This window comes from Salvelinus fontinalis, chromosome 10 (genome assembly GCF_029448725.1).
Source record: "Salvelinus fontinalis isolate EN_2023a chromosome 10, ASM2944872v1, whole genome shotgun sequence".
Classification (NCBI taxonomy): domain Eukaryota; kingdom Metazoa; phylum Chordata; class Actinopteri; order Salmoniformes; family Salmonidae; genus Salvelinus; species Salvelinus fontinalis.
Genome location: NC_074674.1, coordinates 35,465,114 through 35,484,839, shown reverse-complemented (window position 1 = coordinate 35,484,839; position 19,726 = coordinate 35,465,114). Strand labels below are relative to the sequence as shown.

General features: G+C 42.7%; 1 protein-coding gene across 1 annotated transcript in view; it reads left to right on the top strand.

Annotated features, from left to right (window-relative positions):
* The first annotated feature begins 4,359 nt into the window (after positions 1 to 4,359).
* Positions 4,360 to 19,726, top strand: part of LOC129864094 (colorectal mutant cancer protein-like) — a 148,472-nt gene continuing 133,105 nt past the window's right edge. The window contains exons 1-3 of the mRNA XM_055936691.1: positions 4,360 to 4,867; positions 6,164 to 6,408; positions 7,052 to 7,287. Coding sequence (XP_055792666.1) covers positions 4,752 to 4,867; positions 6,164 to 6,408; positions 7,052 to 7,287 — 597 coding nt within the window. The 5' untranslated portion in view covers positions 4,360 to 4,751. The remainder of the gene's footprint in view (positions 4,868 to 6,163; positions 6,409 to 7,051; positions 7,288 to 19,726) is intronic.

The following is a 19,726-nucleotide window of genomic DNA, read 5'->3' as shown; positions in this document are numbered from 1 at the left end:
TCAGCATGGGACGATTTTTCCTTGAGCGGATGGTCGGGGGCTGGAACATAACAATTTGTAGACCGCTTTAGTTCTAGTTCCCCATTAACCACTAAATTACTGCAAGTACGAGTAGAACATTCAGTAAGGTTTTTCATAATTACTGTAGGTGGGTGCTTACATTCGTCATATTTCACACATGTACAAGTATGTATTATACACGTTATAAAATTCATTTTTTGCATATCCCACTCCCCCTGAGACACCCTCATAGAGTGGGGTCACGGCCAGGGTTCAGCCATTATTTGAGTGTCAATCGCATAGCAATGATCGCAGAGACCATGTGATGAGTGATAATGGCGCCAGTGGGGATGGCTATTGTTTTACGGGCTCCTAACCAACTGTGCTATTTTTCATTTTTTTTCACATTGTTTGTAACTCATTTTGTACATAATGTCTCTTATGACCGAAAAGTGCTTCTGGACATCAGAACAAAGATTACTCACCTCGAACTGGAAAAATATTTTTTCTTTAATGAGTCCGACGCGAGGATATACTGCTTTGTCGAGACAAGGCCCAAATCCCAGTCATCTGTGTGAAGATAAAACAGAGAAAAGGGGGAGGAGGGTGGGGTACCTTGTAAGAATTTGCCGACGAGTAGGTAAACCATCACTACCCTCAGTATTATTGGCCCATATTTTCAATCATTGGGAAACAAACTGGACAATCTACTATTAAGACTATCCTACCAACGGGACATTAAAACTGTAATATCTTATGTTTCCCCGAGCCGTGGCTAAACGACGACACAGATATTATAAAGCTGGCTGGCTTCTCCATGCATCGGCAGGACAGAGCAGCTACGTCTGGTAATATGAGCTGTTGTGCAATGTCTAATATTAAAGAAGTCTCAAGGTATTGCTCACCTGAGGTAAAATACCTCATGATAAGCTGTAGACCAAACTATCTACCAAGGGAGTTCTCATCTATATGAAGGCCAGCATCCCTGAGTCGCCTCTTCACTGTTGAGACTGGTGTTTTGCGGGTACTATTTAATGAAGCTGCCAGTTGAAGACTTGTGAGGCCTCTGTTTCTCAAACTAGACACTCTAATGTACTTGTCCTCTTGCTCAGTTGTGCATCGGGGCCTCCCACTCCTCTTTCTATTCTGGTTAGAGCCAGTTTGCGCTGTTATGTGAAGGGAGTAGCACACAGCGTTGTAGGAGATCTTCAGTTTCTTGGCAATTTCTCGCATGGAATAGCCTTCATTTCTCAGAACAAGAATAGGCTGACGAGTTTCAGAAGAAAGTCTTTGTTTCTGGCCATTTTGAGCCTGTAATTGAACCCACAAATACTGATGCTCCAGATACTCAACTAGTCTAAAGAAGGCCGTTTTTTGCTTCTTTAATCAGCATATCTGTCACGGCCGTTTAAAGGAGTGGACCAAGGCGCAGCGTGATTAGAATCCATTCTTCTATTTATTTAAACAAAGAACACTTTAACAAAACAAACCGTGAAGCCAACGTAGTGCTCACAGGCAACTAAACAAGGACAATACTCAAGGAATATGGCTGCCTAAATATGGTTCCCAATCAGAGACAACGATAAACAGCTGCCAATCTAGGCAACCATAGACATACAAAACACCTAGACTAGTACCAAACCCCATAAACATACAAAAACCCTAGACAGGATAAAAACATATATCACCCTTGTCACACCCTGACCTAACCAAAAATAATGAAGAAAACAAAGAATACTAAGGTCAGGGCGTGACAATAACAGTTTCAGCTGTGCTAACATAATTGCAAAATAGTTTTCTAATGATCAATTAGCCTTTTAAAATGATAAACTTGGATTAGCTAACACAATGTGCCATTGGAACACAGGAGTGATGGTTACTGATAATGGGCCTCTGTATGCCTATGTAAATATTCCATTAAAAATCAGTTTCCAGCTACAATAGTCATTTACAACATTAACAATTTTTACACTGTATTTCTGATCTATTTGATGTTATTTTAATGGACAGAAAATCTGCTTTTCTTTAAAAAATAAGGACATTTCTAAGTGACCCCAAACTTTCGAACGGTAGTGTATATATATAAAAAAATCTGTCTACACACACAAACATAACACAATTTGAAGTCAAATAGGGTAGAGTCTTACAGGTATTGGAAACAACATTGGCTGTGGATACGGTGGGAACATGGGGTCTGAGCAAGTGTGATGTCATTAATGTTTGTGGAACTGTAAGTAAATGTTAGTTTGTATGTTTTTTGTTTACAAAAATAAGCAAAAAATTGAAATCTAATTATACAGAAAAGTGGCTTTAGCAGCAGATACGTAGGTAGAGAAGGTAGAGAGGAGGGAGTGAAAGGATGATAACTTCTGGAGGACCTTTCCTCCATTTTCGCTTAGCTGCTTGCAGCCCTGTTCCATAAGCTCACCATGAGTCACTCAGCCATGGAGAAGGAGGTCCGAGCCGGCCGGGAGGAAAGGGGACAGTGCGAATCATAGGATGTGGAAAGGGAGGCGAGTAGGATAGAAGAAGAGAAGGGAGTGGGAGAGCGAGAGCGAAGATTGATATGGCGCATGACCATCTGGGTAGATGCTAAGTGGGTAGGGTTGGAGGAGAGAGAGACAGAAAAGTAAACAAAGTAGTGATCAGAGACCTGGAGGGAGGTTGCACTGAGATTAGTAGGCAAACAGCCTCTAGTAAAGATGCGGTCAAGCGTATTGCCTGCCTTGTGAGTGGGAGGGGACTGGGAAATGGTGAGGTCAAAAGAGTCAAGGAGGGGAAAGAAAGAGGTAGAAATAAATTAATTGAAGGCAGATGTCGGGAGGTTGAAGTCGCCCAGTACAAAGAGCAGTGAACCATCATCAGGAAATTAGCTTATCAAGTTGTCAAACTCGTTGAGGAACTCTAAGTGCACCCAGTGGGTGATAGATGAAAACAATGTTCATCTTGAGTGGACAAGTGACAGTATGGATTTCAAATGAGATGCACAGGTGAGTGAGGGAGAAAAGAGTGGACCTGTGCCACCACCGCGATGATCAGATGCTATTGGACTATGAGATAACAGATAGTCAGATGAAGAGAGAGCAGCTGGAGTAGCAGTGTTCTTCTGGGTGATCCATGTCTCCATCTGGGCCACAATTTCTCGGGACTGAAGGGCAGCATCGGCTGAGATGAACTTGGCATTCTTGACTGCAGATCGGCAGTTCCAAATGCTGCTGGAGACCAAGCCTTGCTTGAAATTGAAGGTAAAACTTTACAAATGTTGTATATGTTTTGTTCGCTGGAGACATTTATAACTAATGGCGCCGTCTTCTCTTTCCACAGATCAACTCGACAGAACCGTCTTAGTTTTGGCTACGAGACCACCGCTGAGAAAACAGGGGAGACTGAAGCACTAACTGTAATTGCTAATTGCCTAGCAGAGGGGAAGAGTACACTTCCCACTACTAATTGACTAGGAGAGGAGATGCCACTGCCCCTCCAATACAGCCACTGATTACGAAAACAAAAACAGTAACAAATTGCCCTGCCCCCTAATCCTGGTTGATGTGTCAACTGCAAGGTATGAGCTCTCAGCAGTTCAAACACCAAGTAGGCTACTGGGAAGACAGATGGTACTTAAAGTAGATGGCCCTAGCAAGCAAAAAGACAGTACTAGACAACAACAAATTAAGACAAAAATTATACTAACAGTATCACTCCTGGAGATATCAGGAGTCCTCTGGCTATAGACCGAAGCACCTCCTCTTTGAAGAAACTTGAGCAATTGATGTAGACATAATCTGAGTCACAGCACCAATGTAGGAAGTGGAAGGGGTGAAAGCAGAGGTGGTTCGGTGAACTATAGTCAGGTGACCTTGTGTGACATTTCGACCTGAAGGCACCTAGGAGTCAGCTCAGTTGGCTAATGCAAAGTCACGAGTCAAGCAGACAACCAGGTTCACTATCTGGTCAGTTACAGCAGTTAAACCAAGGAGCTGAGCAAAGACAGAGTAGAGTACAAGAGGGGGAAAAGATCCATCCACAAACTACATTTGTTCAGAGTCCAGACTTCAGACATGATGAAGTCTCCTGTTCTTTGCTGGGAAAGATGGTTTCATAGAGATAGCCAGTCCTACATCATAGCCTACATCTATTATATGTATGTTATCTTGAATTCTATGGACAGTTTGCTGTACCACATGGATCATTAGGCAAATGTGTTCTGTAAAAAGCTCACAGCCATTACATACAGGTCTATTACCTAGCTAGGCCTATATTACTTCAGGTATTCATGTTTCATCAATGAAATGCTTTGTTACTTTGCAACAACATACATGTGGTAACTTTATTGAGAGTCCTCTTGTTTAAATAATAAATAGTTATCAACAGTTTTGGTATTTGAACTATCAAATGTGCAATCCTTGTGCATAGTTTTAATGCTGCACAGGACAATAACCTACAAAGTGCATTGCAATGCTCTGCTAGACTGCCGAAAGACCAACCCACTCCGCCTCACCAACAGTTTACCCAAAAGCATTTTAACGCCCTCGCTGACCCCCAACAGATGTCGAGCTGGACTTTTACGGCACACGCTGCACCCTTCTTTTCGCAGAAGTGACCTAAACCCAAGTTTACATTTGATTCTATTCAACCCAGTGCCGGGTATTAGCCTACACTTACGGGAAGTGTGATGAAGGAGCAGTTACTTTTTTGAGATTGGATACTAGAAACGGTAGTAGCCAAATTACAGTGTTTATTGAGGGAAGCTCATGGCGGCTGTGAGTGTGAGTAGCGGTAGTAGTGACACATCTAGCACCGGCGAAGAGGAGAGGATGAGGCGGTTGTTTCTGACTTGCGACGGCGACGGTGATGGATACATCAACAGGTAGGCTATTTATTAACTACAAGGTGGATTTATAATTTAATGTTACCTATTGTCCATACATCTAACGTTAGCTACGAGCTGAAATTATTACAATTTATTTAGCTGCGATTCTTTGCTTTAGTTTTGTAATATAAACTAATTTCATTTTCCGGTGAGTTCAGTAGCGAACAATTTCTCAGATTTTGTTTTGACCGCTTCGAAACCATACCTCGGTATTCGAAATATGCTCAGGCTCGACAACTGGCAAAGGCAACCTACAAAACATCTGCATGCCATGGCGTTTGGCTTGAGGTTTTGAAAGTTCGCTAGCTACTCAAATTTCCGTTTGACGATGCAAATGTTCCAACAGTAATCTAGCTAGATGAAACTAGACCCCCAGACAGTAGACCACTGACTAGCTCCAGAATAGAATAAACTGTTGACCAATAACATACTGTACTTCTTATTATGTGACCAACAATATCATAATAATTACCATCCAGTTTTTAGCTTGTTACAAGAAAATGTATCGATGCTCATGTTCTAATAGTTTATGCACTAATGCTGTTCAATACTGCTTTCCCGCGGCCCCATGTTTATTGACGAGGCCTTAGCCTACATACTGTAAATAAACACCAACCCTCCAACGCCGATCACAGCAACTGGTTTTGATGCAGCACCCAAAGACACACCAAGATGGCATAAGCCAGTCAAGATCACAGAGAAAACTCCTGAGCTAGAGCTTAAGAGTATTGGCACTTTTGACTCAACTCAAACACATCCGTTCTTCTGTTTTTACAGGGAAACCCATGGTTTGCTTAGCCACTTGAGATACTATTTGTTGCCTAGAATGCACTGTATAAAATGGATTTGTTGCCTCTGTAAGGCATTAAAGGTGACAAAATGAACCATGCATACAAACCCTTAGACATGAAACTGATGAATAAGATATCCATTGTGCTAAATAACTATAGCTTGAAGGGCATACAGGGATCAAATCCCCTGTCTAGGGGAATATATTTTGCCTGACACGAATTGTGTGCTTTTCAACTTCATCTAAGAAACCCATTTAGCCCCTCTAAACCTTTCCTAATATTACTTTTAACTTCTTTGAGAAGTGAAGCACATTTCTCAGGCTGGTGCCCTGGTTAATGTATCAGAAGTTCAGGTTAGTGCTGAAACTAGTACACCACTCTTCAGACAATTGAAAACCATTCTCTTCCTCTCTCTCCCTCTCCTTTTCCCTCTGCCTTTCTTTCCTTCTCTATCTTATGTCCTTCTCTCCCTTTCTTTTTCTATCTCCCTCTCTCCTGTTAGGAATGACCTGCTGATGGTGTGCAGACAGCTAAACATGGAGGAGTCTGTGGCAGAGATCATGGGCCAGCTGGGAGCGGATGAGCGAGGCAAGATCTCCTTCGAGGACTTCACCCGCTGCCGCATGCAGCTGGTCAACGAGATCCGCAAGGAAGAGGGCGAGCTCTCCCAAAGCTCCCAGGACTCTGAAACTAGGAAGCTCAGGGAACACATCGCCTCTTGGCCAACCAGCAGCGAGAACAGCCTGGGTGAGTTTGGAGATAGCCAATCACGATTAGGCACTATTGGAAACGGTATTGTTGAACAAGAGACGGCAACTAATCACAGCTGCCTACAAGCATAAAACCAACTAAGAACAGGCAACACCAAACAACTAAACCTAACATCCAACAACTAACCACAAACTACCACTTACTCTTATACCACAGTCATTAACCATAAATAACTGACACCAAACCTCTAACAACCACAACATAACCTGCATGACTGAGGCTAAGGTTTTTAGCTTTGTTGCTAGCCTAAACCTTCAGTGACCTTTGTTTTAATTGTTCCTGGAACATCAGGGAGTGCTCATTATTGTGTAATGAAATGAGAGCATAATGACCAGGAATGTTTACCTCAAGCCCATTCACAAACATGTGCCATTTATAGTGACTAATTCAATCAGCCTAACTCGACCCACTTTACATGTGCATGAAACCACTTCAAAGTAATCCACAGAGTACAAAAAATGTAAATCTACTTGCACAGGGAAGCAATAAGGCATGCAGAAAAACATGTAGACTGAGGTTCTTTTAAATCAGATCTGGTTGAGAGTGTAAACCCTTGACAGTGTTTATTAGTTATGAGTTACTACCTATTTAGTTTTGATTTATAACATGTGTCCCCTAGGGGCCCTGTCAGGGGCCACAGAGAGCTGGGAGTACGACTCTGGGGCCAGGGACCTCCAGAGTCCAGACATACAGCCTCGGCAAACACAGACCCAGCAGCAGCCAGCCATCCTCCAGAAGGTCCTGGAACCGCCTGGGACTGTCCTAGAACAGCAGGCTGCCCTTCATATGCTCCTGTCCCAGACCAGCGCCCGCTGTGTCCCCCTGGGGGGAAATTACCTGGAGCTGGCCAACACAGTGAGTATGCCTCTGGTGACGCTGGTAGTGCTGGTGGTAGCATTGCATTGTATTGATTCCTGGGATGTTTCCTTTAGAATTTTCTTGTGAGCCACCCAATGAGCAAATTAGGCCTAGTTGTTTCTAGTCACAAGCCATTCTCCGGCCCAGTACAAATTGGCTGCCAGTGCCACCCACCATTTGGTAAACCCTGATATAGGACATAACGGTAAGATCAGGGAGTATCAGCTGACTACTTAGCCTCTGAGTTATGAGATCTTTATTACGGCCAATGATGAAGGAATGAGTATGTAATGAATGGTGGTCTGAAGAAATTGGAATTCCAGAACAGACAACAGTGTTTATGTAAGCTGTCCTGGCACCTCCAACCCTCATACTCAGTGTAGTAGGTAACACACAGAACCCTGAGAAGTGTTGTCATGCTGTGTGAAAGTTGAACCATTGAAAATAAATATAATCTCCTACTGGGAAGGGACTGTCGCTGTATAAAAGGGGGGGAATGAATTAAGGGTAGGTGTAGTAAGCCTGGTATTGCTCTAGAGGGCAGTGCTGCTCATGATAACGCAATTTTCTCACATTCTCCTCTCCTGTTTATAGTAACCACCTGCCTGTATGGCTTGACATCATGGTACCCCCTGTTTATGATTAGGAGAGGGTAATTCTAGAGCTGTGCATAAGACTGGGCAACGTAGCCATTCATCTATAATGAGGATTTCTCAATTCCAGAAGTTAATTTAATTTAAGATTACTTCCTGGATTGATTAAATTGAAATTACATTTATTCTAACTGTGACACCATCCCTGTGTCTTTACTCTTCAGCAAGATAACTTTTCAAACCCACAGAACTCTTTTGACTATAGAAACACAGTGGTGTATCGCAATACATTTTCTGCTTGGTCCGGGTAAGGATTCCAACTCTCGGGTCGGGTGCCATGCGGTGGGTGTAGCTGGTGCATGGAACCTCCCGCACCTCAAACTCAAATATCTCCAATCCAAAGTTAAATCTAGAATTGGCTTCCTATTTCGCAACAAAGCATCCTTCACTCATGCTGCCAAACATACCCTCGTAAAACTGACCATCCTACCGATCCTCGACTTCGGCGATGTCATTTACAAAATAGCCTCCAATACCCTACTCAATAAATTGGATGCAGTCTATCACAGTGCCATCTGTTTTGTCACCAAAGCTCCATATACTACCCACCACTGTGACCTGTACGCTCTCGTTGGCTGGCCCTCGCTTCATACTCGTCGCCAAACCCACTGGCTCCAGGTCATCTACAAGACCCTGCTAGGTAAAGTCCCCCCTTATCTCAGCTCGCTAGTCACCATAGCAGCACCCACCTGTAGCACGCGCTCCAGCAGGTATATCTCTCTGGTCACCCCCAAAGCCAATTCCTCCTTTGGTAGCCTCTCCTTCCAGTTCTCTGCTGCCAATGACTGGAACGAACTACAAAAATCCCTGAAACTGGAATCACTTATCTCCCTCACTAGCTTTAAGCACCAGCTGTCAGAGCAGCTCACAGATTACTGCACCTGTACATAGCCCCATCTATAATTTAGACAACTACCGCATCCCCCTACTGTATTTATTTATTTATTTTGCTCATTTGCACCCCATTATTTCTATTTCTACTTTGCACATTCTTCCATGCAAATCTACCATTCCAGTGTTTTACTTGCTATATTGTAGTCAGGCGCAGGAGAGCAGAGATTAGTGAACAAAGAAGCACTTTACTGAGGCAATAGTAAGAACAGAACGCAACTGCGTCACAAAAACAAATGCCCAAAGAACAAGTGAGGCAGCACAAAGTACAACAACCAAGTACAAAGTACCGGCTGCCACAAATCACGGGTACAAATAAAACCCGGCGCAACCCAGCCGGATGCGTGCCAATCTAGACAATTAACAATACCCCACACAGACATGGAGGGAACAGAGGGCGAAATACACATAGTAATCATGAGGAGATGTAAACCAGGTGTGTGGAAAACAAGACAAAACAAATGGAAAAAATTGCCGCCCGAACAAGGAGAGGGACCAACTTCGGAGGAAGTCGTGACATCGGGGCTCTCCTTGTCACTTAGCTTTGAGGAGTATCATCCTAGGGGTATCAGCATAATCTCCATCACCTTACCTGAGCAGTGCTCACACCATCACACCCCTTCATTAATGCAACCATATTTATTATGAATCATATGGGGCAGTCTCATGAGCTGCCATGTCCCCTTCCTATATCAGCTTTCAGGGCTGGGCGTCCTTATGGACCCACATAAATCATTTAGTGGTTTATTACTGAGATTAACATCATGACACCGTGTCTGTGTAGATTAGCACAGGCACCGGAGAGAATGTGAGGTTGAACGTTATCAGTTGTCAGTGACAGAGCGTGATGTTTGTGTCTGAGTGAGAAAGTGTAGTCACTAGTCACCCCCCCCACCCCCCCCCACACACACGCAATTAGAAGCCCCACTTTAGGGGCTTGTCCTGCTGGCACTGCTATATACAGCCGTTTCGATTACAGCCCTAATGGAACATCTGGTTGCTGACACAGGGATGATGTGTAACTATCAATGCTTTGGTTGTCTGTAGGTCGACCTGGGACTTTATGGACGTGTTCGTGTCATGTTTTTGGATGTTTTCAGACTAGGGAGAACGTACAGAAAGGATGCTATGTAGCCAATGATTTTATTTTCATGCCAGGGTTGGTCCTTTTTTATATATGTTTATGAAAGGCCTACATGTAAAAGGTCCAAATGTGTGATTTAGGATAAGTTTTAACTTCCTTCATGCACTCACATAGACCATGTGACTTGTTAGTATGTGGAGGCCTTGTATTATGTTCTGTCGTTGAAGGCCATTTATTAATATTAAGAGATGGTTTTATACATCAGCTGATGAGTCCAGAGTGAATCCTTAATTTTCTCCTGTGTGAATAGAAGTGCGTGTGCGTGGCGTATGTGAGAGTGAATGAATGTTTATGTGCATCAGTCACCGTCGTGTATAGCAGAGAATACATTGCCTTCCCTGGTTGAATAGAATCCCATGCCCCCTCACCCAACACTCATTACCTAACTTCGTCTCCCTCTACACTTAGCAAACAACATTGTGTTTTGAGGGAAATAATGTGTACGTCATTATCTCCCTGAGAAGAAACTTAATTCCTGGTTTTGCAGATTGCTTTCTATTGCAGCTAGAGTTCATTCACACTCCTATTCATTAGCTGGTATTTTATTGGCTAGTTAGGGGGAATTAAGGGAATGCTGTTACCTTGTTGGCTGAAGCCAGCATCCAACAAGGGCTGTAAAGGCAGATTAACACTGTCAATGGAATCATTGGACACATGCAGCGGACGTAAACAGATTAAACAATGAGGATGGTATATCACTGTCAATGGGAATTTCTGACCGTATTGAACTGAAACCTAAACTTTTCAAATCCCTTTTTTATTTGGACAGCTCTGTGCACTTTGACCCCGAAAAGAGGACTCTCTTTCTGAACAGTCTCAGACCCTGTTTGAGTACTTGCACCCTTCTTTCTTTCCTTGTGGTAGCCTGTTGGGGTTTGGATAAGTGAAAACACCTGTTGCTGTCATCAATCCAACCCTTGTGACAGTTTCACTTATTTTGCTATTATTCCAACCACGTCTGTGTCTCTGTGATAACTGCAAGGGAGGAAGGAAAGGAGAATTTGTAGGCCTAAGTATTGGGACAGGGCCCTGATTTGATTCATGATTACTCGTTGTAGTTGTCTTTAGCCTGAGGGCTGAGCTTCTTTCGGGCCTAGCTGCCTCATAGGTTAAACAAAGAAATCCCACACTATACCATTCTTGAGTACACCATGTGGCCTTGTAATATATTTTCTAGCCCTTCGGTAAATACTTTACTGTGGTGGGTTGTCTCAGTTGAGCACATCTTGATATTCCTCTCCCTCTTTTGAGGAAGTACTAATGAACTGGAGCACTCAAGTGTTGTTGCCTTTCAGCCAAGCTCGATCCATCACCACTCATGATTGTATAAAGGTTGGCTGTGAGGGTACTCTAGATTGAAAACCTGGCCAATATGCTGAACCCAGCACACACAGGCCCATCTCGTTAGTGTTGGGACGCATGCCTCCTCTCTCCCTCATTCTCTCTCTCTCATACACCATCTAATCATCCCTAACATACATGTTCCCCGGGATTGCAGGCATGTGTAACACACACATGACATGCTCACATGGATGCGCACACACAGTTAAGTGCCATATCAGCGCTGCTGGGATACACTCGCTGATCACACCCATGATTCATGCCTCACACACACAAACACACACACAGTTTAGTGCCATCTCATTATTGGGCTCATTAACCGTTGACCCACCAATCACTCAGCCCAGATGGCACACTGCATTCAGCAACTTTTATGCTAGTCGATTGTCGATTTCGAAACGCTCAAGTAGTTCACTCTATCTTCATGCAACCTTAGATTGGCCTTGAAAATCAAGATTCCTTGAGTCAAATGGTTGTGACACTTGATTATTGCAAAGTGAGATAAATGTTGTCTATTTAACGGTTTCTTGAAAACAGTGGTTGCTACCTGAGATGGCTTGGGGTTTCAATCTCATAGTGGGTAATGCTTTAATACGTGATTCAAAGAGATATTTTGCTCTGTAATGCTGTCCGCCCATACACACCCACACACACACACTCACACTTGTTCCTCCACCATTACATTAAATCCCATCCTCCTTGAATACTGTATACTGGCAGCGGCAGCACTAGTATATAACCTCCCATTCATGAGAAGGCCACTGTCATTTATTAATTCCATTCATGTGTAGCATGCTCTAGTACTTTACAACTTAATGTATGGGAAGCTAAAGCCACAGGTTGCAACCATACAGGCTGAAATAGGCTATCCATAGTCAGATCTCTCTTTACACTAGTGTTTTGCAAGACACTTTTGTCTGATCTAAATTACATGCCACTTACAGTGGCTTGCGAAAGTGTTTACCCCCCTTGGCATTTTTCCTATTTTGTTGTATATATATATATCATGTGACACTTAGATTGCACACAGGTGGACTTTATTTAGCTAATTATGTGACTTCTGAAGGTAATTGGTTGCACCAGATCTTATGTAGGGACTTCATAGCAAAGGGGGTGAATACATATTCATGCAACACTTTTCAGTTTGTAAATTTTTTTTTAAAGTATTTTTTTCACTTCACCAATTTGGACTATTTTGTGTATGTTCATGACATGAAATCCAAATAAAAATCTATTTAAATTACCGGTTGTAATGCAACAAAATAGGAAAAACGCTAAGGGGGATGAATACTTTTACAAGGCACTGGACAGTATATAGACCTGTTTAAACTGTCTCTATATGGCAGTTTCTCTTTAATGATCATACATGTGTAATATTCCCACTGGTGTGGATGGTGAGGTTTTGTCCATAGCGGAAGTGCCGAGCTTGCTGTATCTTTCTCACTACTGGTCTCCATCTGGTGTCTCAGTATGAAATCCTTCTATGATATGACACCAGGGCATCAGCCAAGCCCCAAAATAGAGCAAAGTAATCCTAATACATTAATATACAGTTACTAATGGATCGTTTCTAGACATCCAAGACAGCATAAAGACAAATTAATATAAAGTACCAGTCAAAAGTTTGTACACACCTACTTATTCGTTTTTTTTTTTTTTTTTTAACTTGTTTTACTATTTTCTACATTGTAGAATAATAGTGAAGACATCAAAACTATGAAATAACATAAATGGTATCATGTAGTAACCAAAAAAGTGTTAAACAAATCTAAATATATTTGATATTCTTCAATTTTTTATTTATTTTATTTAACCTTTATTTAACCAGGAAGGGCTCACTGATTTTTCAAGAGCGTCCTGGCCAACAACCCAACACACCTCCAGGATGTATAAGGGCTATTTGATCAAGAACGAGAGTGATGGAGTGCTGCATCAGATGACCTGGCCTCCACAATCACCTGACCTCAACCCAATTGAGATGGTTTGGGAGGAGTTGGACCGCAGAGTGAAGGAAAAGCAGCCAACAAGTGCTCAGCATATGTGGGAACTCCTTCAAGACTGTTGGAAAAGCGTCCCAGGTAAAGGTAGTTGAGAGAATGCCAAGAGTGTGTAGAGATGTTTATCAAGGCAAAGGGTGGCTACTTTGAAGAATATAAAATATATTTTGATTTAACCCCTTTTTCTTGGTTACTACATGATTCCATATGTGTTATTGCATAGTTTTGATGTCTTCACTATTAATCTAAAATGTAGAATATAGTAAAAATAAGGAAAAACCCTTGAATGAGTAGGTGTGTCCAAACTTTTGACTGGTACTGTATGTTAGTTAACTATGCAGTGTTTGATGAGTGTAGGGAGGAGGATGTGTATTTTGACAAAATGAGCTTACGGAGGGAACAGTGTTTTTACCAGAGGAAGAGAAGTGCTTGGAGGATGAGGGGAGGAGGAGCGGTCATGCTGAGAGGATGTAGACACAGCCGAGCGGTCTTGCCACATGTTAATGGAGGAGGGGAAGGAAGACGGGGAGAGGAATAGGTAGAGGGGTAGGCAGGGGAGGAAGATACACAGTCACCAGGGGAATGATCCAGAACAGGAATGTGCATCCCGAGCCTCCTGTTTCTTCTCTTGCCTCAGGGAACACACACGCACACACGCACGCACGCAGACACACACACACACACACACACACACACACACACACACACACACACACACACACACACACACACACACACACACACACACACACACACACACACACACACACACACACACACACACACACACACACACACACTCCCTTTTCCACACCAGCCTTGGTTCATGTCTTGTTTGATGTTTGTGAGTTGCGAGTTGTAAGCTAGCCTGGCTAGTGGTCTTGCAAAGCCTGTTCCCCCATTTTTACCATCCTCCCAAAGAGCACTCAAGTTTCTACATAGCCTACCCAGTATGAATCCAGACACAGGCAGGCTGATACATGGCACATGTATCAGTCTGAAGCAGCTTGGTTATTCTGGCGCCTCTGTTTAAGTCTCCATCAGCACTATGTGGTATAAAGCTGTAATGGATGACTTATATGTGCCTTAGATTGCTCTTTAAAAAGCACAAGCCTCAGCCATTCCTAAGCAGGCACTAATCCTGATCTTAGCATCGATCACAGGGAAGCTCTCTGCCATCTATCTCTCTGTGTGCTGTATGTCACTGCATGTGAGTAATTGTATTTACCCATTACTTGATGACAATAATTACTTTTGTCCAGGCATTAAGCCCAGAGGTCAGCCTCAACTTGACCTCTGGCATTCAATGAGCCAGAGAGTAGAAATTACATGGCCCACTCTTCCTGGATTGGTAAATGTATTTATCATTGTGAAATGTCAAAGGGAAAACATTAAATTCCCCTAAGTACAAAAAGTAATTAAGTTAGACTTTAAGTTGTGGAACGTCCACAGGATAGTAGTACAATAAAGCTATCCTTCTCAGTCACTTCTTTCAAAATGGCAGATGTTGTTTTGACCTTACAGCTGAGCTGAGGAAGAGCTGAATCAATTTGTGCCTAACTCATGGTCAAAATCGCACAATTAATAGACGTGTCCAGTTGTGGATGTCATAACCAGTTGTGCCAGGTGTTATGTCAGTCTTATAGCAGCATTATGTCTTCCTGCTTTAGTGGGAGTTTTTCAATAGATCATACACTGTTATTAAAAGCCTTTACTCAGCAGGTAGAGAAAGAATGGCACCACCAAGCCTGGCCCTTAGCCAGTCCTTCCTCTATGGGGGCTAGCTGCTGCACTGTTTGGATAAGTGTCTATATCTCTGGATAGCCCTAAACCCATAGCCCCCCTTGTGTGCTGGGCTAGCCTTATCGCTATCTGCCCTCAAACCTTAGCCCTCCCTGTGTGCAAGGCTAGGCCTATCGCTATCTGCCGACAACTCCTAGCCCTCCTTGTGTGCTAGTTCTGCTAGCTTTATTGCTATCTGCCCTGCAGTTGATTTGATTTCACACGCAAGCAAGTTGGGTTTCACTGTGTCATTGACTCTGTACCTCTCCCAGTGCCACTCCTCTTTTCTGTACCTCTTGGAAAAGTGCCCAGAAAAGCATTAGCGAATCTCCAATACATCTGCCCAGCCAGCACCACTGCACTGCACAGACACTGTCCTCCAAGCTCGGTCAGTTGTAAACAAGGTGTTAGCTGTGATGTGTTGGCCTAGTTTGAAGTTGTAATGGCTCTTTTGAAATAACATGTGGGTGTTGGAAGGCTGTTGAGGGGACTGTGTGTTAGTGATGAGGTAAGTAAAGCTTAAGAGGTGACGGGACAGGAGGATGAAAGAGATGGATGGTATTTTTGTGGGGAAAGTCTCTAGGTCATGTCAGCCCTGTAGCATAGAGCTGGGTTGCCAGGTTGGAGTGGATGTAGCTAGAGACCAGACCAGAGACCACTGCATAGGCAGTGGGTCTTGGATATCTATGTGGGCGAGGGGAGAGGATGTTGGCTGTTTTACACTGCTGTGTAGATTGGATGAGTAACATGCAATCTATCTTCAGGGATGGCTCTCATTTTAGTCTGGTTGGAGAATCGCTTTCTGTTTGAGCATATTTTATTACATACTCAGCTGTATTTTGGGGCTCCTGAGTGGCGCAGCGGTCTAAGGCACTGCATCTCAGTGCTCAAGGCGTTACTACAGACCCTGGTTCGATTCCAGGCTGTATCACAACCGGCCGTGATTGGGAGTCCCATAGGCCGGCGCACAATTGGCCCAACGTTGTCCGGGTTAGGGTTTGGCCGGGGTAGGCCGTCATTTGTAAATAAGAATTTGTTCTTAACTGACTTGCCTAGTTAAATAAAGGTTAAATAAAATAAAAAATACATTTAAAATTGTCTACCTACATGCTGTACTATATTGCTTTACATTGTTCTGGGAGATTGTATTTCCATGTTGTGTAGTGATTGGTATGTGAGCTTTCTTCCACTACTAACCTGTTGGTCTGCACTAGTAACAGCCAAGTGTCATTATGTGAACACATTATTTCTATCTGCCTAGAAAACTTCTCAGGAAAAAGAGAACATTTTGAGGGAAGAAGGGGTCTATTCTCCATATCATTGTTCTCATTTAATTTTCACTGGGCAGGGAGAGAGGGAGACGGACTAGACTACACACTCCATACCATTTCTTTGAGTCTCAATTAGAAAGTAAACCAGCTCCCAATGTACCGCTTCATGAATCATACATGCAGGTCTTTTCGCAGGGCCAGAGCAGTTCTGTCTAAACCTAGCCCAGCAGCACCTCTGATATACTCTGAGTACAGAGTTGATCGTTTTGTCTCCTGCTACAGCTCATCTTCCCAATTTGTCTCATGCTGTTTGAATTCTTTTCATTTTATTTTAATATCGTCCTCTTAGAATATCAACGTGGTTTCAACACAGTTCTTTTTTGACCCCCTAGTGAAATAAACGGGAGGACATTAGCCGGGGAATTTATAACATTTGCAATGAAATATGAATTTCTGTTTGATGCTGTGGTGAAGCTTTGTGCTAAATGATGACAGTTTTAAGTATTTATACTGCCTTGCTTTGAAGTATTACTATTGACTCTGAATTCAGTGATCAGGGCATTGTGAGTTTAAATTATTGTTGGATCATTTTCTAATTTGCATGGCAAGTAAGGGAGAGTTCCAATTAGGGGAATATGCCAGTGTGTGTGTGTGTGTTTCCCCTCTTCATTCTGTTCTTTGTGTGTTTGCATGCTGATGAGCAGTGTCCAGCTTGGAGAGCAGCGTGATTTGTAGCTGAGCTGAAAGGTCAGGATCATCCAAGTGCTTCCTAACCCCCCCGCTGTGAGTGAGCACGTCTAAATTAGATTATTGTGATGCTCCTGACGCTCCTGCTGTGTCCATACACATCTTTGTGTGTGTGTGTATGCTACTCTGCTATGTGGTCTCCTTGTCACCTTGGTTGTTCCTTTATTGTGGCTTCCTGTTACATCACATGTCAAATAAAAATCCAACCAATATCAATAGGGGGAGCTACGGCTGGGCGATATGACGATATATATATCGTGTGACGATAGATGTTTTTCTATCGTTTCATATTATGCTCTATTTTATTTCGTTGTGTCGCAAATCACACTCTTTACGGCAATGTTTTTCGTCAATTAGACGTCGCTTTGCATTCTTCCACATGTGCCGTGTGGAAGGATATTTGCAACACAAACAAACATGGAGGAGCACAGAGACACGGAGCTCGTTGTTACGATCGTTGATGGCAGGATCGGACCAAGGTGCAGCGTGGTAGGCGTACATTTTTATTTATTAAATGAACACCGAAAAAACAACAGATACGAAACGTAACGTCTAGTAGGGCTAAACATCACAGTACCAACAACAAGATCCCACAAACTACAGGTGGAAAAAGGCTGCCTAAGTATGATCCCCAATCAGAGACAACGATAGACAGCTGCCTCTGATTGGGAACCATACCCGGCCAACAAAGAAATAGAAAACATAGATTGCCCACCCTAGTCACACCCTGACCTAACCAAATGGAGAATTGAAAGGATCTCTAAGGTCAGGGCGTGAAACTCGTACCTAAAAGAGGGGCTACTTTTGTCACATGGACTTGGTTTGGTTATGAAAAGTCTGACACAGACCATAAAACCGTCCTCTGCAAAATATGCCGCAGGCCGGTCCCGACAACAGACTCAAACACCACTAACCTCTTTTACCACCTACGCAAGAATCAAGTGAAACAGTACGGAGAGAGTAAACGGATGAGACCCAAAAAAGTACAGTTGAGTGCTCAAAACAAACCACCATATCAGACGTTGCAAGAGGCCTTTGCCCTCGCCACACCATATGGCAAAGAATCACGAAGATGGAAGGAGATAACAGCTGTCTTTGCATATGTACAGTTTGATCCCCTGCTGATTTTGTACGTTTGCCCACTGACAAAGAAATGATCAGTCTAACATTTTAATGATAGGTTTATTTGAACAGTGAGAGACAGAATAACAACAAAAAAATCCAGAAAAACGCATGTCAAAAATGTTATAAATTGATTTGCATTTTAATGAGGGAAATAAGTATTTGACCCCTCTGCAAAACATGACTTAGTACTTGGTGGCAAAAACCTTGTTGGCAATCACAGAGGTCAGACTGTAAGTTGTAACGGCATGGCCCCAATTTTCACGGGCGAGAAACGTGGGTTTCGGGAGTTGGTGCTATACACTCGACCCAAGGTACCAAATGCAAATTGGTGTGACACGTATTAATGCAAAAATGACATGCAAAACAGGCAAGCCCCCCCCCCCAAAATAAAAAGTAATTATAAATATATATATACTGTATATATATATATTTTTTAGGCCTATATTTATTTTGTTTGCAACTATGGTGTTTTCTATTGACCTTTTTAGATTTTATTCATTAATATTTTATATTTTGTTACATGCTTAATTGAAGATTTGCACAAAGGTTCTAAATTAAAGGAGAAATAATCAAATATGAGTAAGTACCTTTTATTTGTTGAGTATAATACAAAATGTAATAATAAGTAGGCCTTTTACATATGGTCATTTTATATAAACTATTTATTTATTACAGAAAATGTGCTATATCGTGATATATGCATCGCTATCGTGACATGAAATGACCTATATCGGGATATGAGATTTTGGCTATATCGCCCAGCCCTAGGGGGAGCTGTTGATCCTTTTTTCCCATTCAAAGCGGTGGGCAAGAGGTGGTCGTTCTACCAATTAAAAAAATCCTTAAGTGACTGCCTTTCCCCTTGTCAATTTAGTCTAATTCAGATAGGTTAGATTATCATCCATCATTGAACCAAGTAGTCAAATATGCATTACTGGTTGCTCTAAACACTGGTCATCAATATATTAATAAAGTGCTCCAATCTGTTCATATTTAATGAGGCCTGAACGAGCCGCTAATGAACTGGTCTACTAGTGCGCTCTACACACTAAAATTAAGATACGAAAGGAGCCACAATGTCAGAAGTGCACTTTAATAGCTTGAACAGCCTCAGAGAAGAGATGAGGGGAATGTTCTGGAACAGTGTAATTTCTAGAGCTTCATGGAGGAAAAGAGGAGAGGGAGGGGGGAAAAAAGACTGGATGCACTCTGTTGAACATACACTACATGGCCAAAGTATATGAACACTTGCTTGTCGAACATCTCATTCCAAAATCATGGACATTAATATGGAGGTCGGCCCCCTTTGCTGCTATAACAGCCTCCACTCTTTTGGGAAGGCTTTCCACTAGATGTTGGAACATTGCTGCGGGGACTTGCTTTCATTCAGCCACGAGCATTAGGGAGGTCGGGCCCTGATGTTGGCCGATTAAGCTAGGCTCGCAGGACTGGGCCTCCCCAAACTGTTGCCACAAAGTTGAAGCA